Below are 19,859 nucleotides of genomic sequence, written 5' to 3'. Positions count from 1 at the left end.
GGAAGTGCCACTCAGCAACATGTATTTGGCATTGGATATTGCTGGGGGGAACAGCCTACCAGGGACGAGTCGTGGGGGGTCAGGTCTCTGGCACAGGGGCTGCCCCTGAGGTTCAGAAGGGAAGGAGAGATAAGAACAGGATACTTGTAGTTGGGGACTCATTAGTCAGAGGGATAGATAGAAGGTTTGTGGGACGAGATCAGGGATCCAGGTTGGTCTGTTGCCTCCCTGGTGCCAGGGTCAGGGATATTCTGATCGAGTTCATTGCATTCTGCAAGGGGAAGGAGAACGGCCAGAAGTCGTGGTCCATGTGGGGACCAATAACTTAGTTAGAAGTGGGGATGAGGTCCTGAAACATGATTATGTGGAAAATAGGTAGGAAGTTAAAAAACAGGACCTCCAAGGTAGTAATCTCTGGATTGCTGCCCGTGCCACGCGCTAGTGAGGGTAGAAATAGGAGGATGTGGAGGATGAATGCGTGGCTAAAGAGATGGTTCAGGGGGCAAGGGATAAGATTTCTGGATCATTGGGATCTCTTCTGGGGAAGATCGGACCTATACAAAAGGGACGGACTCCACTTGAACTGGAGGGGGACCAATGTGCTGGCAAGCAGATTTGCTAGACCTCTGGGGGAAGGTTTAAACTAGTTTGGCAGGGGGGTGGGGAACAGAGTGTGAGTGCAGTGTCATGGCCACCAAGATAGGAATAATAACGATAACAAAGGTAGGATGAAGATTAGGGTAAAAGGTAGAAAAGAGAATATATGTGAGGGTCATTCTCTGAAATGCATATATTTTAATGCAAGAAGCATAGTGAACAAGGTAGATGAGCTTCGAGCATGGACAGATACTTGGGGTCATGATATTGTGGCAATTAGTGAGACCTGGCTACAGGAGGGGCAGGACTGACAACTTAACGTTCCAGGATACATTTGTTTTAGATGTGATAGAGCAGGGGGTAAAAAAGGGGGAGGAGTTGCTCTGCTTGTTAAGGAGGACATTACTGCCGTGGGGTGGCAGGAAAGTCTGGAGGGATCTTCCAGTGAGACTGTTTGGGTGGAATTCAGGGGTGAAGGAGGCATGTGGGTGCTAATAGGGGTGTATTACAGACCACCAAATGGGCCAAGAAAATTAGAGGAACAAATTTGAAGGGAGATAACGTATATGTGTGAGAATCATAAGGTAGTGATCATGGGAGACTTTAACTTCACTCACATTGATTGGGATACCCATACAGTTAGAGGGCTGGATGGGCTAGAGTTCGTTAAATGTGTTCAAGATTGTTTTCTAAATCAATTAGTAGAAGAACCGACTCAGGACGGTGTAATACTAGATCTCCTGTTAGGGAATAAGCTAGGTCAGGTATCGGACATTAATGTTGGAGAACAAATTGGGTCTAGTGATCATAACTCTGTTAGTTTTAGGGAAGAGCAAGGAGGGGCCTAAAGTTGAGGTTCTGGATTGGAGAAGAGCAAATTTCGAAGGAATAAGAAGGGATTTGGGGAGTATTGAGTGGGACAGGATATTTTCAGGTCAGGATGTAAATGAAAAATGGAGGATATTCAAAAAAGAAATTTTGAGGGTACAGAGTAGTTACGTCCCAGTGAGGATCAAAGGAAAGGCTGGTAGTCATAGGGAGGCTTGGTTTTCGAGGAATATTGGAAATTTGGTTAGGAGAAAAAGAGAGGTGTACAAGAGGTATAAAGAGCAGGGAGCTGAGAGTTTGAAGGAGGACTACAAGGAGTGTAGAAGGAATCTTAAGAAAGAAATTTGAAAGGCCAAAAAAAGGCACGAAGAGGCTTTGGCAGACAGAGTAAAAATAAATCCAAAGGATTAGTGAGGGATAAAATTGGACCCTTTGTAGATAGCGAGGGTAAGCTGAGTGAGAAGTCAGAGGAAATGGGGGAAATTTTGAATAATTTCTTTGCCTAGGCATTCACTAGGGAAAAAAATATTGAACCAGTTGAAGTAAAGAAAAATAGTGGGGAGGTCATGAAGCATATAAGGATAACCGAAGAGGTAGTGATGGCTGTGTTGAAAAAGATCAAGGTGGATAAATCTCCAGGACTGGACAAAATATTCCCAAGGACACTCAGGGAGGCTTGTGGACAGATAGTGGGGCCATTAACAGAGATATTTAGGATGTCACTGGTCACGGGGGTAGTGCCAAAGGATTGGAGGGTAGCGCAAGTGGTTCCGCTGTTTAAGAAAGGGTCCAAATGCAAACCTTGGAATTATAGGCCTGTGAGTCTGATGTCTGTGGTGGGTAAGTTGATGGAAAGTGTTCTGAGGGATGGTATTTACAAATATTTGGAGGTACAGGGATTGATAAGGAGTAATCAGCATGGTTTTGTCAGGGGTAGATCATGCTTGACAAACCTGATTGAGTTTTTCGAGGGGGTTACAAAAAAGGTTGATGAAGGGAAAGCTGTGGATGTTGTCTATTTAGACTTTAGTAAAGCTTTTGACAAAGTTCCCCACAGGAGGTTAGGAAAAAAGGTGGAGGCATTAGGTATAAATGAGGAGGTAGTGAAATGGATTCAGCAATGGTTGGATGGGAGGTGTCAGAGAGTAGTGGTAGACAATTGTTTGTCCAATTGGAGGCCGGTGACTAGTGGAGTTCCTCAGGGATCAGTCCTCGGTCCACTATTGTTTCTTATATATATTAACGATTTGGAAGTAGGGGTGGAGAATTGGATAAGCAAGTTTGCGGATGATACAAAGATTGGTGGTGTTGTGGACAGTGAGGAAGATTACAGTAGATTAAAAGGTGATTTAGGAGGGCTGGAGGTGTGGGCTGAGAAATGGCTGATGGAATTTAATACAGATAAGTGTGAGGTGTTACATTTTAGAAAGGCAAGTCTAAATAGGTCATATGCATTAAATGGTAGGCTATTGAGACATGCAGAGCAACAAAGGGATTTAGGAGTTGTGGTAAATAGTACCCTCAAGGCTGATACTCAGGTAGATGGTGTGGTGAAGAAGGCATTTGGAATGTTGGCCTTCATCAATCGGAGTATTGAATTCAAGAGTAGGGAGGTTATGATGAAATTGTACAAGGCATTGGTGAGGCCAAATTTGGAGTACTGTGTACAGTTTTGGTCACCAAATTATAGGAAAGAAATAAACAAAATAGAGAGAGTGCAGAGAAGGTTCACAAGAATGTTGACAGGATTTCAAGGTTTGAGTTACAGGGAAAGGTTGTGCAGACTGGGGCTTTTTTCTCTGCAGCGTAGAAGATTGAGAGGGGATTTGATAGAGGTGTTTAAGATTTTAAAAGGGACAGACAGAGTAAATGTGGATAGGCTTTTTCAATTAAGAAAGGGGGAGATTCAAACTAGAGGACATGGTTTAAGATTGAAGGGGGAAAATTATAAGGGGAACATGAGGGGAAATTTCTTTACGCAGAGGGTGGTGAGGATGTGGAATGAGCTTCCGGCAGACGTAGTTGAGGCGGGATCATTGGTTACATTTAAGGAAAGACTAGATAGTTACATGGATAGGAGAGGACTGGAGGGGTATGGACCGGGTGCTGGTCAGTGGGACTAGGAGGGTGGGGATTAGTTACGGCATGGACGAGTAGGGCCGAACTGGCCTCTTCTGTGCTGTAAATGGTTATATGGTTAAATGGGATTGGTTAAAGGAAGACGCTCTTCAAATATCTAAACAGACTATTTAACATAATACATATGGAAAAGTCAGAAATGAATCTATCTTCCTAGATGCAGGAAAAAGCACTTGATCAATTAGAATGGTCTCTTATTTAAATGATTGGAAAAATTTGGTATAAGCAGAAAGTTTACCATAAACCACAAGCCAAAATTATAACTAACAATCATATATCAGCATTTTTTCCCTTGTGTAGGTCAAGTAGACAGGGGTGTCCTGTCTCCAACTCTTTTTATCCTAATTATTGAAACCCTGGCAGAGATTATTAGGAGAGACCCGGACATTAAGGGCTTCAAAGTTGGACAGGAAGAACGTAAAATTAGTTTATTTGCTGATGATGTACAATTATACACGTCTGACCTGGCTGAATCCTTGATAAAATTACAAACAATATTAGAAAATATGAAAGAGTATCAGGTTATAAAATAAATATGAACAAGAGTGAGATAATGCAATTGAAAAATTTTGATTATGAATGATATCAAAAAGGTAGTAGATTTAAATGGAAGACCATGTTATCAAATATTTAGGAATAATGACAGATAACAACTTACAGTATATATAATTACACTCCTCTTTTAGAAAACAAGATTTACAGAAAAGGAAAGACCTGCTGATCTAGTGGGAAGAGTAAATTATATTAAAATGAATGTGATGCCAAGATTACAGTATCTTTTTCAATTCTGCCTATTGCATGACCTAAATTATTGAATAATTATACAAGGTAATTCCTATAGAATAACAAAATGCCAAGAATTTCATTGGATAAGCTAACATGGGACTATAAGGTGGGAGAACGTAGACTTCTGGACTTTAAGAAATATTATTTACCTGCACAAGCAAGATTTTTATCATCCTTTTTTGAAGACAGTCCCTTTTCTTGGATTTGAATGGGATTGAAATCAATAGAAGAAGAAACAGTATATTTATAAATAGAATGTCAAGTTAATTAAAAAAAGATGGATAACCCTATATTAATACATATGATTAGAATATGGTAAGAAATTAATGTGTATTGAAAAAAAATCAGGTATATAATTAAGAACACCATTATGTAAAAATGAACTACTGCCCATGAATTTGGGTAACAAAAAATATTGAATTCCTGATACTGTATGATAAAGGAATAAGATATAGCGATGATTGTTATGTGGAGGGCTCTCATGTCATTTGAACAATTAAGAAATAAATACAGAGTGCCTAACAGGACTTTCTTTTGTTTTCTCCAGTTAAGATCATTCCCAAGAGAAAAATGGGGGCCAACCCACCTGAAATTAGTGAAATGGAATGAACAATTTGGCTGGGGAATACACCTAAATTTATAACTAAGATGTACTCTGCTATCCAGAATTAAAGTGCGGAACCAAGTTTAGAGAGATCGAGAGAGATGTCTGATTTTTGTGTTGCAATAATGGAAAGATGTTGGTCTGATTGGTGTTTGGATAGCATGATGTCAATTATAAATGCAAAATAATGGATTAGAGCAATACAATTTTTTTTTTTTTTTTAAAAACACCATTTATATCTCACATATATCAACATTGGAAATATTGGAAATGTGTTTTAGGTGTGGGACAGCAATAAGAACATTCTTGCATGTAGATGGTCGTGAGTGAAGGTGAGACCTTTTTGACAGGATATTAATGAAATATTAACAAGAATAGCAGGAGTGACCTTCACAAGCAATCTGGAGCTTTATCTTTTGGACAATTTTATTGAAATAAGTAAAAAAACTGACAAAATTCCAAATTTTATTTGTTAAAATAGCCTTGGCAATGGCTAAAAAATGTATTGCAATTACTTGACAAAGGTGACCATCTCATTTAATCCGTTTAATAGAATTTTTTTTCCCCCCAAAAAAGATGTTTATCGTTCTTGGTAATTGGAATACCCAGTAAATTGATCTCTCACAATCTTTGAAAGGAAATTAATATAACTTATAGGCATAGAAACATTTAAGGGTAAAGTTCATTTTTATGCAGATTCATCCTGAGACTTCGAGAACTGACTAAATTGAGAAAGAACAAATAATATGAATGGTAAAAAAGAGCCTCTGGATTAGATACAAAAAGCAAATGATTGTCTGGATAGAAGAAAACTTCATATTCAATACCTTTCCTATAAATCCCTGAAAGATCTCTACACTCACGAAAGGCAATTGCTAACAGCTCTAAGATCAAGTCAAAAAGTAATGGACTTCAAAGGACAGCCTTAATGAGTACCCCCTTGAAGATTAAAAGGTTTTGATTGTTATGAGTTCAAAAGGACTGAAGCATTAGGACAACAGTCCATACCAGTGACAGGGTTCTGCTAGTGGCCAATCATTTCAATTCTGCACCCCACTCCCACTCCCACTCCAACATGTCTGTCCATGGCCTCATGCAATGCCAAACCAAGGCCACCTGTAAATTGGAGGAGGAACATCAAATATTTCATCTGGGCACTCTCCAACTCAATAGCATTAACATCAACATCTCTGGTTTCTGCTAGACCACTCCCCATTCTTTCTATCTTCCCTTTCTGTTTGCTTTCCTCCAGCTCTCCACCCCCTTCCATCTCCATTCACAGAGCCAGTCCCTCCCCCTGTTTGCTGTTGTGCCCTCCCTCCCTTAACCACTCAATTCCTCTTGCTGGTGGACCTGCCCCACCTTCACCATTTTATTCCGGTGCCCACGTACACTTTTCTCATACCTTGATGAAGGGCACAGGCCTGAAATGTTGTTGATGTATACTTACCTTTGCTACACAGAGTCCACAGTTTGACCCACTGAGTTTCTCCAGCATTGTTTCAAACATGGTGTCTGCAGACTTTTGTGTTTGACACCATACAAATTGAGGTTTCTGGTGCACAAAGCTAAAAGTTGATACAGATTGCAGAATGTCATCAAAAGAACAATGGGCAGTGCTGTTGTTTAAGGGGAGGTACTCTCATGCTTCAGAAATGGAGCCTAGCTCAGAACTTCTTGGAAATGCTTCATTTGGTCTGGGCACCAATGCACACTGTCAATCAAGGAGGTGCAGGATGCTTCTCAGAGTCCTCCAGGGATAAGGGGTTCTGTTAGGGGATGTGTTGCAAAACACAAGTTCAAGATGAACAACTTGGGAGTTTAAAATCAAAGCTTTTTAGTAATATTGTTGATTAAGAATGGTTTCATTTGAATCCAGAATATGCAGTTTCAGAATGAAACCAGGAAGTACCATTTCCTCACAACAGGTGGTGTACACCTGGAAAGTCCCTGCCCAAAAATCTTGATGGTGCTGGCTTACATGATTTTGTCAGACAAGGAGATCCAAGTTTTCTAGGCAGGGAATACTCCACATGTTCTACCAGCATTAAACTTCCCAAGCACACACCTCACACTTTCCTGCTGAATCCTCAGACAACCTTCTTCACTAGCTAGGATTCCACCAATATCCATATTATCTGCAAACTGCATCTGAAACCACCAACATTCTTAAAGTAATTTATAGCAAAGGCCCCAGCACTGAACCCCGTTGTACTTCTCTTATTGCAGACTTTGTCAGAAAAATACATCCACCACTATACCTCCCAACACCCAGACAGTTTGGGATGAAGATTGGCAACATGCCTCCTTGGATCCCCTGCATCTCAAGATGGAGTGTTTGTTTCTTAAATTCCTCTTCAGATCCTGAAATTTAGAAAAACTCTGAGCTATGCCAATGTATTCTATGTGACTTGCACATGTACTGGCACAGACAGACATTTAGGGAAATCTTACACATCATTACACCTTTCTGACACCCAACTAAATTGCTCCACCACTGCAATATTAGAATAGTGCAATTAAAATGGTACACTGACGAGGAAGATACAAAAATGCACATGAGGCGTGGTCCATTTGAGCCACAGATTGGATGATAATGCACCACCTCACAGGATTCCTGTCTCTTTTGATTTAAGCCAAATTTCCATCCATGCTACAGTATCTGAAAGTAACAAATGTTCATTTGGCCATTTAAGAATTTTCCAAACCATGTCTACAGCGAGAGCAAAGATGACATTAAAGAGGTAAACAAGTGTGTTTTTTCACCAAAAATCAGGGTTAAAGCTGCAGAAAGCAAAATTTGCAATTCAGCAAAGGGTTTGAATCAGAGAAGTTGTAGAGCAGAATTTTAAACAGGCAGATAAAAGCAAAATCAAGGGATTTACAGATTTCCAACGTTAATCTCACTTACTCCAGCTCCTTCCCATCGGAGGAATTGGGAGAATCCTCTGGCACGTGACTTACAGCAGGCATTCCCTCCTGACTCGAGACCAATTGGCTACAGGTGACACATAAGCACTTGTGAAGATGTCACCTTCGTTGTCTGAATGATTCCATCCCTTGCCACTTCAGACCACTCTTCTCCAAGCACTCCATTCAACCATCTTCACTGGAAAAATAAAATCAATTCAGATTAAAAATAAACACATCATCTATTACGTATTGCAAGCAATTTTGGGTTTCTCATTTAAGAAAGGATATGCTGACATTGGAGAGGCTTTAGAGGACGTTCACAAGGATGATTCCGGGAATAAAAGGGTTATTATAGGAGCGTTTGACAGCTCCCAGCCTGTATTCAATGGAATTTAGATGAATGAGAGGGGGGGGGATCTCATTGAAACATTTTGAATGTTGAATGGCATGGATAGAGTAGTTGTTTCCTATGATGGGAGAGTAGAGGACAAGAGGGCACAACTTCAGGAATGAAAGGCATCCACTTAGAACAGAGATATGGAGGAACTTCTTCAGCCAAAGGGTGGCAAATCTGTGAAATTTGTTGCCACAGGCAGTTGTGGAGGACAGGTCATTTGGTTATTTAAGCCAGAGATTGATAGATTCTTGATTAGCTTGGGCATCAAAGGTTATAGAGAGAAGGCTGGGCATTGGGGTTGAATGGGAAAATGGATCAGCTCATCACTAAATAGTGGAGCAGACTCAATGGGCTGAATACCCAATTTCTGCTCCTATTTCTTATGCAGACCCTTTCTCTTTGATGTATGCCTCTCGACCGACTGAAGGTTCCACCTTAAACCTGCACCTGCACTTCAGTTTCACATGCTGGCTGACCTGCAGTACATTGCCAGAGTTTAAATGCAGAATTTCAACTTTTGTGGATTTCCTTTTAGATAACCAAAAATGCTGTAATTATTCTTCATTCCTAATTCAATATGCGCCATACAATTCCAATTACACATTTCAAGCATGGTTTAAGGTAAAATTACTGTTCAAATTAAAATTACAGATTTTTAAAATAGTTTTATTTTTGATTTTTTTCAAAAATTATACATATTAACTTTTTCTCACAAACAACAAATAAAAAAGTCCCTCCCTCCCCCCTTCCGTATATACAGATCCGTTCACTGTCAGAGCTTACATATATTTTAAGTATATAGAGTACAGTTGGGAAAACTACATATTTGTATATATGTTACTTTTGTACCCTTTTTTGTTCCTTTTTATTACTGGATCTGGGCCCCTGTGTGGTCCAGGTTTGGCTGCCAGACCTTTACATACGGGTCATATTTATTCCTTAAGTTATATGCGATTTTTTTTCCCCCATAGGTATCCAGCTGTTCATTTCCACAGTCCACTGTGCTATGAGGGAAGTCCAAGTGATCACAACACATTTTTTTGCCACCGCCAGTGCTACTTTTATAAATTAAATTTGATATTTGGTCAATTTGTTGCTTTTTTTCCATGAAATTACACAGTAATTTGGGAAGAATGTGGGAAGATTATTGATTTTGGAGGTAATAATTGGAATAACAATGACAGACATCATTCCCAGAGCAACACATCAACACTGATCATGCACTCAACTCAAGAACCAAGAGCAGGAGTAACCAATCAGCCCATCATACCTCCCCCACGACAATTAAATCTCAGCTGCTCATCTTAATGCCCTTTTACATACATCTGTAGAAGCCCTTGTGATTTTCTTTCACCTTGTCTGCCAGAGCAACCTTCTTAGTCCTCCCAATTTCCTTAAGTATTTTCTTACACCCTTCAAGTACCTCATTTGTTTCTTACTAACTATACCTTGCAATCCTTGCAACACCTTAAAAAAGATAAAGGTTGATAAATTTCCCGGACCGGACAAAATATTCCCTAGGACACTCAGGGAGGCTAGTGGACAGTTAGTGGGGTCATTAACAGCGATATTTAGGATGTCGCTGGCCACGGGGGTGGTACCAAAGGATTGGAGGGTGGCGCATGTGGTTTCTCTGTTTAAAAAAGGGTCCAAATGCAAACCTGGGAATTAATAAATGGATGACCCTCCCAATAACTTAGAATTCTATTTATACACAAGATTTTCTACTATCCTCTCACCAGCCATATGCAACTCCAATTTTATCCATGAAGACTTGTCTCCTCCATCAAAGAGGGATGTTGCAAACTTCAAATGGGTTTCCAAAATATTTTGAAATCCAGGAGCATTAATCCTTCTAATTCATAATTCTAAGTTAATTTTTCAATAGACTCTGGAAGGCTTATCTTTCCACAGAAACTTCCTGATGCATTTATTAAGGTTTTGAAAGAATCTCTGAAGAATAGGAACAGGCAAACTTTGAAAATAATATTGTACTCTGGGCAGCACACCAATTGACCCTTCCAATTATTGGGAGGGTCATCCATTTATTAAAGCTTTAGTAAAGCTTTAGTAAAGCTTTTGACAAAGTTCCCCACAGGAGGTTAGGAAAAAAGGTGGAGGCATTAGGTATAAATAAGGAGGTAGTGAAATGGATTCAGCAGTGGTTGGATGGGAGGTGTCAGAGAGTAGTGGTAGAAAATTGTTTGTCCAATTGGAGGCCGGTGACTAGTGGAGTTCCTCAGGGTTCGGTCCTGGGTCCACTATTATTTGTTATATATATTAACGATCTGGATGTAAGGGTGGAGAATTGGATAAGCAAGTTTGCGGATGACACAAAGATTGGTGGTATTGTGGACAGTGAGGTAGATTACCGTAGATTAAAAGGTGATTTAGGAAGGCTGGAGGTGTGGGCTGAGAAATGGCTGATGGAATTTAATACAGATAAGTGTGAGGTGTTACATTTTGGAAAGGCAAATCTAAATAGGTCACATGCATTAAATGGTAGGCTATTGAGACATGCAGAGCAACAAAGGGATATAGGAGTTGTGGTAAATAGTACCCTCAAGGCTGATACTCAGGTAGATGGTGTGGTGAAGAAGGCATTTGGAATGTTGGCCTTCATCAATCGGAGTATTGAATTCAAGAGTAGGGAGGTTATGATGAAATTGTACAAGGCATTGGTGAGGCCAAATTTGGAGTACTGTGTACAGTTTTGGTCACCAAATTATAGGAAAGATATAAACAAAATAGAGAGAGTGCAGAGAAGGTTCACGAGAATGTTGACAGGATTTCAGGGTCTGAGTTACAGGGAAAGGTTGTGCAGACTGGGGCTTTTTTCTCTGGAGCGTAGAAGATTGAGAGGGGACGTGATAGAGGTGTTTAAGATTTTAAAAGGGACAGACAGAGTAAATGTGGATAGGCTTTTTCAATTAAGAGTGGGGGAGATTCAAACTAGAGGGCATGGTTTAAGATTGAAGGGGGAAAATTATAAGGGGAACATGAAGGGAAATTTCTTTACGCAAAGGGTGGTGGGGATGTGGAATGAGCTTCCGGCAGACGTGGTCAAGGCGGGATCATTGGTTACATTTAAGGAAAGACTGGATCGTTACATGGATAGGAGGGGACTAGAGGGGTATGGACCGGGTGCTGGTCAGTGGGACTAGGAGGGTGGGGATTTGTTACGGCATGGACTAGTAGGGCCGAACTGGCCTGTTCTGTGCTGTAAGTGGTTATATGGTTATATGGTTATATGGCCTCACTTTAAGACATGACCGGGTTGAATGCAAGAAAATACCTATTTCTTAACGACAATGAAAACATTGGTCTGATATTTCCTATTTGAATTTATCTAACCTTTGTGGGGAGTAAGCTATAGTTATTGCACCATCTGACACCGTACATTAATCATACTGTCCCTACATCAGTTGGACCAACAAAATGGATCAATTTCCATACCCAAATCTGATTCCCACCTTTGTCTTGATTTAGCAAGCCCTTGTTCAGGGCTTCCCATATGAAGCAAGGAATACATTTTTAAAATAATCCATTTTATGCTCCCCTTTCGAACCAGAGTCTCTATTTTTCTACACTGCAGTAAGGTTTGTGCTGGACCTAATTTGTCCCTTAAATAAGATTTTAACTGAAGATAGCAGAAAAAAAATGAATTTTTATTCCCAATTTGCTCAAATGTCATAAATTGACTCCTCTCTGGGACCAAGTGTCCAGGATTTTATTATCAATCATTAATGGAATTAACAGATTTTGTGCCACGGATATTTTAGGTGAAAGACCCCCCCCCAACCCCTCTTGCCCCCAATTTGACCATTAATTTTATTCCATTTTGTATTTTATGTTTTAATGGGGGGGGGGTTTCTTTCAGGCCAGATAATTTAGAATTCTATTTATACACAAGATTTTCTACTATCCTCTCACCAGCCATATGCAACTCCAATTTTATCCATGAAGACTTGTCTCCTCCATCAAAGAGGGATGTTGCAAACTTCAAATGGGTTTCCAAAATATTTTGAAATCCAGGAGCATTAATCCTTCTAATTCATAATTCTAAGTTAATTTTTCAATAGACTCTGGAAGGCTTATCTTTCCACAGAAACTTCCTGATGCATTTATTAAGGTTTTGAAAGAATCTCTGAAGAATAGGAACAGGCAAACTTTGAAAATAATATTGTACTCTGGGCAGCACACCAATTGACCCTTCCAAACAAAGTTATTGGGAGGGTCATCCATTTATTAAGATCATCCTCAATTTTCCTAAGCAAGGAAAAAAAATGTATAAATTTTCCAGGCTGTTATCTACCTTGATACCTAAATATCAAGTCCCATTGAGCGGCCACTTAAATTGAGAATTTCTCTTAATTTGTTCCTAATTCTGTCCAATAAGTGGCAAAACTTCACTCTTGTCCCAATTGACTTTATAACCCCAAAATCTTCCAATTTAGACTGCAATTTTTGGAATGAGTGAATGGATGTCAGATATATTAGAACATCAGCAAATAAATTGATTTTACGTTCTTCTGAATTGATCACGAAACCCTTTATGTCTGGATTTAGACAGATCGATTCTGTTAACGGTTCAAAAGTCAGGAAGAAAAGAACTGTTGATAATGGATAGTGGAAATGCAGATGAAATTTGACCATTAGTTGTTACTTAGCTTTAGGCTCAGAATATAGAGCTCAAATCCAATTAATAAATGTTTGTCCTTGTCCAAATTTTTCCAGTATTTTAAATAAAAAGTTCCACTCCTAAATTCTTCTTAAATGCTAAACCTGAGCCTGCATTCACCACTTCAACTGGCAGCTCATTCCACATCCCCACCACTCTCGTGTTAAGAAGTTCCCCTAAATTTTACTCTTTCACCCTTAACCCAAGTCATAGGAACATAGGAAGTAGGAACAGGTGTAGGCCAAAAATGGCCCATTGAGCCTGCTCCGCCATTCGATACGATCATGGTTGATCTAATTTAGGACCTAACTCCCCATATCCCCTAATTCCTCTATCATGTAAAAATTTATGTAACCGAATTTTAAATATGTTTAATGAGGCAGCCTCAACCACTTCGCTGGAGAGAATTCCAAACATTCACTACTCTCTGGGAAAAACTATTTTTCCTCATCTGTCCTAAATCTACTCCCCCGAATCTTGAGACTGTGTCCTCTCGTTTTAGTTTCCCCGGCCAGCTCAAAAAACCTTCCTACATCTATCCTATCCATACCCTTCATAATCCTATATGTTTCCATAAGATCTCCTCTCATTCTTCTGAACTCGAGCGAATACAATCCTAGACGATTTAATCTTTCATCATAAGTCAACCCTTTCATCCCAGGGATCAACCTAGTAAACCTCCTCTGGACCATCTCCAAAGCCAGTATAATCCTTCCTCAAATATGGAGACCAGAACTGGACACAGTACTCCAGGTGCGGTCTCACCAGTACCTTATACAGTTGCAACATTACCTTCCTACTCCTGAATTCAATTCCTCTAGCGATGAAGGCCAACATTCCATTTGCCTGCTGAAACCTAACTTTTTGCGATTCATGCACAAGCCCTCCCAAGTCCCTCTGCACAACAGCATGCTGTAGTTTTTCACCCTTTAAATAATATTCAGCTCTTTTATTTTTCTTGCCAAAGTGGATAACCTCACACTTACTAACATTGTACTCCATCTGCCAGACCTTTGCCCACTCATCCAGCTTAACTCTATCCCTCTGCAGACTCTCCACATCCTCATTACAATTTGCTCTTCCACTCAATTTGGTGTCATCCGCAAACTTGGCTACACCACATTTTGTCCCCTCCTCCAAGTCATCAACGTAAATGATGAACAGTTGTGGGCCTAACACTGACCCCTGCGGCACCCCACTTACCACTCTCTGGCAACCTGAAAAACTTCCATTTATCCCGTCTCTCTGCCTCCTGTCAGACAACTAATTTTCAATCCAGGCCAATAGACTTCCCCGGACTCCACTTTCCTGTAACTTACTGAGAAGTCTCTTGTGCAGCACCTTATCAAACGCTTTCTGGAAATCCAAATATACAACATCAACCTGTTCCCCTCTATCCACCGTACCCATCATATCCTCAAAGAATCCTAACAAGTTTGTCAACCAAGATCTTCCCTTTCTAAAACCATGCTGCGTCTGCCTGATTGAACCCTTATGTTCCAAAAGTTTCACTATTTCATCTTTAATGATGGCTTCAAGCATTTTTCCAACCACAGACGTCAAGCTAATTGGCCGATAATTTCCAGTCTTCTGCCTACATCCCTTCTTAAAAAGTGGCGTGACATTTGCTGTCTTCCAGTCTGCCGGGACCTGCCCAGAATCCAATGAATTTTGGTATATGACCACCAATGAATCAACTATAATTTCTGCCATTTCCTTCAGAATCCTTGGATGCATATCATCAGGACCAGGTGATTTGTCTGGCTTTAGTCCCATTAGTAACAACTATTTTATCAAGGCCCTCCCCAACATTCGCATCCTTAACTCCGCACTTGGGCATGCTGGACGTGTCTTCCACTGTGAAGACTGACACAAAATATTTGTTTAATGCCTCGGCCATTTCCTCATTTTTTGCTACCAGTTTTCCTTTCTCATCCTCCAAGGGTCCTATGTTAACTCTGGCCACCCTCTTCCATTTTATAGATTTATAAAATTTTTTGCTTTCTGTTTTTATATTTTGTGCCAATTTACTTTCATAATCCTTTTTCCCATTTATTACCCGCTTTGTAACCCCTTGTTGTCTCTTAATGTTTTCCCAATCTTCCAGTTTCCCACTGCTCTTTGCAGCTTTGTACACGTGTGCCTTCAATTTTATAATCTCCTTTATTTCCTTTGTTAACCACGGTTGATTTTTCCCTCCCTTGCTGCCCTTTTTCCTGACCAGAATATATTTTTGTTGAACATTACAAAATATTTCTTTGAAAATCTTCCACTGTTCCTCAACTGTTTCATCAATTAGCCTGTGCTCCCAGTCCACTCTGCTCAATTCCTCCCTCATCCTATGGTATTCACCCCTGTTTAAGCATAATATATTAGTTTTAGATCTAACTATTTTCCCTTCCATCTGAATGAGAAATTCAATCCTACTATGATCGCTATTTCCCAGATGGTCTCTGACTATTACATCATCTACTCTACCTATCTCATTGCACAACACTAGATCCAAGAGAGCATCTTCTCTTGTGGGTTCCTTAACATGCTGCTCTAGAAAGCTATCGCGGATGCATTCTATGAAGTTCTCTTCCAGACTCCCACGACCAACTTGATTTTCCCAATCTATGTGGAAGTTAAAGTCCCCCATGACGACTGCCGCATCATTATTACATGCCTCACTTATCTCTCTATTTATTTCCTGTGCCACTAAACTATTGTTATTTGGTGGGCGATAGAGATAGTTATTCTTTATCTCTACCCAAATGGACTCAACATTATGCTCTTTAGATCTTATATCATCCCTCACTACTGCCTGGAGCTCCTCTTTGATTAAGAGTGCAACTCCACCTCCCTTACCATCCTGTCTATCTCTTTGCATCACCTGATACCCTTGAAAGTTTAATTCCCATTTCGGGTCACCTTGTAGCCATGTTTCCGTGATGGCTACCAAATCATAGGCATGGGTACCGATTTGCGCCTCAAGTTCACTAACCTTATTTCTAATACTGCGGGCATTCAGATAAAGTGCCCTTATGCTCTTTGTCTTTTTAATAGCTAGTGACTTCTGTAACCTTTTCTTTTGATTTTTCTGCCTACTATTTTCTTAACACTCTCATTGACCCGAAAACTCACTGCACCATCTGATTTTTTACTTTCTCCTCCCAACATTACTTTTCCTATTTTACTTTTCCTGGCCATTACTTTATCTTCCCTACCCTTTTCCCTATCACTCTGGTTCCCATACCCCTGCCAAATTAGTTTAAACCTTGCCCCACTGCTGTACCAAACATACTTGCCAAAATGTTGACATCTTTTGGATTTAGGTGCAACCCGTCCCTCTTGTAAAGATCATGCCTTCCCCAAAAGAGATCCCAAAGATCCAAGAAGCCAAATCCTTGCCTTGTACACCAGCCCCTCAGCCACACGTTCATTTTCCTCATCCTTACATTCTTTTCATCACTTGCTTTTGGAACAGGTAGTAATCCCGAGATCACCACCCTCGTGTTCCTGTCTCTCAGCTTTTGTCCCAGCTCACTGTAATCCCTTTTCATTACCTCGTCCCTTTTCTTGTCAATGTTGTTTGTACCCACATGTACCAAGACATCAGGCTGCTCTCCCTCTCCTCTCAGAATATTTTGGACCCGATTTGTGATATCTCGTACCCTTGCACCAGGGAGGCAGCACATCATGCGGGTGTACTTATCTGGCTCACAGAATCTCCTGTCCGTACCCCTGACAATGGAGTCCCCAATAACTACTGCATTTCTCCTTTTCCTTTTCTTTTGCACCAGTCTGCCAGGCTCATTGCCATTGACCTGGTGCCCGTGGCCATCTTCTGTCCGGTTATCTCCCTCAACAGAATCCAACACAACTGTTGCTGAGTGGGATAGTCACTGGTGTGCTCTCCGTTTTTCTTGCTTTTTTCTTTTCCCCCCCTGACGGTTTCCCACTTACCTGACACAGGTCCTGGAGTATTTACCGCCCTGAAAGTTGAGTCGATTAACTCCTCACTCTCCCTTACAAGCCGCAGGTCATCAATCTGCAACTCCATATCCCTAATTCGCTCCCTTAGTAACTGCATCTCGGAACACCTGGTGCAGATGTGGCCATTTGGGAGGGTGGAGGTCACCCACTGTTCCCACATCTGACACCCAGTACAGAGCACTAACCCTATTGGCATGACTCTGAATACGAAGGCAAATCACTCAGCTTACCTTTTCTCCTTGCCTGCTTTCGCCAAAGCCTGATAAGCCAAAGCCAAAAAGTCTCACTCCTTCACTGCTCCACTCACTCACTGAGCCACTCCTCGCTGTCCGCTCCCTCCCCTTTCACTGCTTTTATTGGCCCCTTGACCAATTAACCCTGTCACTTTCAGTAAGCTCCTCCTCCTCTGACTCACTTTCAGCAAGCTCCGCCTCCTCTGACTCACAGCCCGACTCTCTCCAAGCTCCTCCTCTGACTCCCAGCCGAACCAAATAGGTTGTCTGGTCCTCTGGTTTGTACCTCATCTACCCTCAGTGGAAAAAGCCTTTCGACATTTACTCTATCCATCCCCCTCATCATTTTAAATACCTCGATCAAATTTCCCCTCAATCTTCTACACTCCAGGGAATAAAGTCCTAACCTCTTTAAACCTTTCCCTGTAACTCAGTTCTTGAAGTTCAGGCAACGTCCTCATAAATCTGCTCTGCATTCTTTCCATCTTATTCATATCTTTCCTGTAGTTCAGTGGCCAAAGCTGCACACTACACTCCAAATTTGGCCTCACCAATGTCTTGCACAACTTTAACTCAACATCCCAACTCCTGGACTCAATCCTTTGATTGATGAAGGCCAAGATGCCAAAAGTTCTCTTTCCAACCCTGTCCACCTGTGACGCCACTTTCAGGGAATTCTGGATCTGGATTCCCAGGTCCCTCTGTTCTCCCGCCCTCCTCAGTGCCCGACCATTCTCCGTGTGTGTCCTTTCTTGGTTTGTCCTTCCAAACTGCAACCCCTCATTAAATTCCATCGCCACTTTTCAGCTGTTTTGAAAACCTTCCTCACTGTCCTCAACACGTCCAAGCTTAGTGTCATCTGCAAACTTGCTGACCCAATTGACCCCACATTACCACATTGATATCGAGGACAAACAACGGTGCATCTATTTAAAACTAATCAGTCGTGCCTGTTATATAGAGAATTTAGGTTAAAATGACTTAAGTTAAAATGTGATGATTAATCATAAACAGGGAAGCCAGAACGGACAGGGAGCTTACTAGCAGCCAAGGACAAAAGGTTCAGCTGGATATGTTTTTTTAAACCTATCTTTTCATGGTCATAGTGAGAGACATGCAGGAGACAAAGGATTGATAAGAAGGGTGAGAAACAGAATTTAGTGTATGTAGAGTTCGCAGCGTACGTAACGAACGTGATAATTAATAATGCAGTTGTACTTAGAATGTTTTTGTAATACTAACCAATTAAAACAGTATTAATAAGAAGGGGAAGGGCAAATAATAAAGGTATAAAAATCAATGCACTGTATGTATCGGGGCTTAACTGGTGAGAAACCAGTTGAGTCCAACTCTGCAGACTTGTAAATAAAGCTTGTCGTGTCATCAGTTTTAAAGAGACTCATGTGTGAGAAGTTTTATTTCTGACAGTGCCCTCATGTCGACAAGTTACCTGCAGCGGGCACGATTACCCTCTCCTCTCCGCCAAGGCCGGGGTAAAGCAGAGCAGCTCGCCGCCGCCGCACTGAGCCTCCTCCCCGGCCGCACAGGCCTCAACCAGAGACCCGGCAGCGGCACCGCCACAGTGAGGGGAGGGGGCGGGGGGGGGTGGGGTGGGTTCGGCCCCGGCTGCCCACCTCGTCGCCGCTCCTTCCGCAGCTTCACCCGTCTCCCTTGGTAACTGCAACAAACCCGCCAACCCCAATGCGCCTGCGCCTGCGCGTCCGTTCCGAGGAGTGCGCCTGCGCGTCCGTTCCGAGGAGTGCGCCTGCGCGTCCGTTCCGAGGAGTGCGCCTGCGCGTCCGTTCCGAGGAGTGCGCCTGCGCGTCCGTTCCGAGGAGTGCGCCTGCGCGTCCGTTCCGAGGAGTGCGCCTGCGCGTCCGTTCCGAGGAGTGCGCCTGCGCGTCCGTTCCGAGGAGTGCGCCTGCGCGTCCGTTCAGAGGAGTGTGCCTGCGCTGAGAATTGTTTCCCTCCCCCCGACCGAACCTGCGCAAAACGCCGCGTCAGTTCAGCGGAGTGCGCCTGCGCCACATCGGGGAGGAGGGGGGGGGGGTGCGAAGACCATACTGCGCGTGCGCACGATTTGGGGCTTCTCAGCCAAAGGGAAATCCAAAGACTTGTCATTCTAAATATTTACTGTCGGCCTCAGACATTGTTTTCACGAATAAATTATTTTCCAATTGCCCAGAATAGTTCTCGTCGTGCATGGGGATAAATGATGCAGGTTTCCCATTTATTGCCAGGGAACAGACAGGACGTCTCCTTCCCTTTCCCTCAGGCCAGGCAGAATTGCCACGACTTGGTCATGACAGAGCAGAAACATGTAAACAACCTGACTCTGCAATATAAAAGAAATCAATAAAGTACAAAGTACAAGTCCTGAAATGACTCCCCAAAGACCACAAACAGGCAGGCGTCGCTGGCTCCAATGCCCATGGTCACTCCTTTGATTTGTAGGAATTGAGATGAATTAAAGGAGAAGTCATTTAGAATGAGAACAAGTTCTGCCAGGCAGAGGAAGGTGGTGGCAGAGGGTGACTGGTCAGGTCTTTGGTCCAGGAAGAAGCGAAGTGCTTTCAGACCTGCTGTGTGGGGGATAGAGGTATAAAGGGATTGGACATCCATCATGACGATGAGGCAGGCCCGTTCAGAGAATCTGAGGTATTGCGGGACGTAGGTGGGGTGGGATTGGACCAAGGGAAAAAA

At 41.9% G+C, this 19,859-nt stretch overlaps 1 protein-coding gene across 7 annotated transcripts in view; it reads right to left on the bottom strand.

Annotated features, from left to right (window-relative positions):
- Window positions 1–18,878, bottom strand: part of ttll5 (tubulin tyrosine ligase-like family, member 5) — a 1,011,501-nt gene extending 992,623 nt beyond the window's left edge. For 6 of the 7 annotated variants that reach the window (XM_069915842.1, XM_069915845.1, XM_069915843.1 and 3 more), the window contains exons 1-2: window positions 18,607–18,878; window positions 7,866–8,063 (exon numbers count right to left, since the gene is read on the bottom strand). In XM_069915842.1, the coding sequence (XP_069771943.1) occupies window positions 7,866–7,927 (62 nt within the window). In that variant the 5' untranslated portion in view covers window positions 7,928–8,063; window positions 18,607–18,878. The remainder of the gene's footprint in view (window positions 1–7,865; window positions 8,064–18,606) is intronic. The other variant, XM_069915841.1, reaches the window with a different exon arrangement.
- Window positions 18,879–19,859: the final 981 nt, after the last annotated feature.

This window comes from Narcine bancroftii, chromosome 2 (genome assembly GCF_036971445.1).
Source record: "Narcine bancroftii isolate sNarBan1 chromosome 2, sNarBan1.hap1, whole genome shotgun sequence".
Lineage (NCBI taxonomy): Eukaryota > Metazoa > Chordata > Chondrichthyes > Torpediniformes > Narcinidae > Narcine > Narcine bancroftii.
Note: the sequence above shows the minus strand (reverse complement) of the source record. Positions and strands in the feature narration are given on the sequence as shown.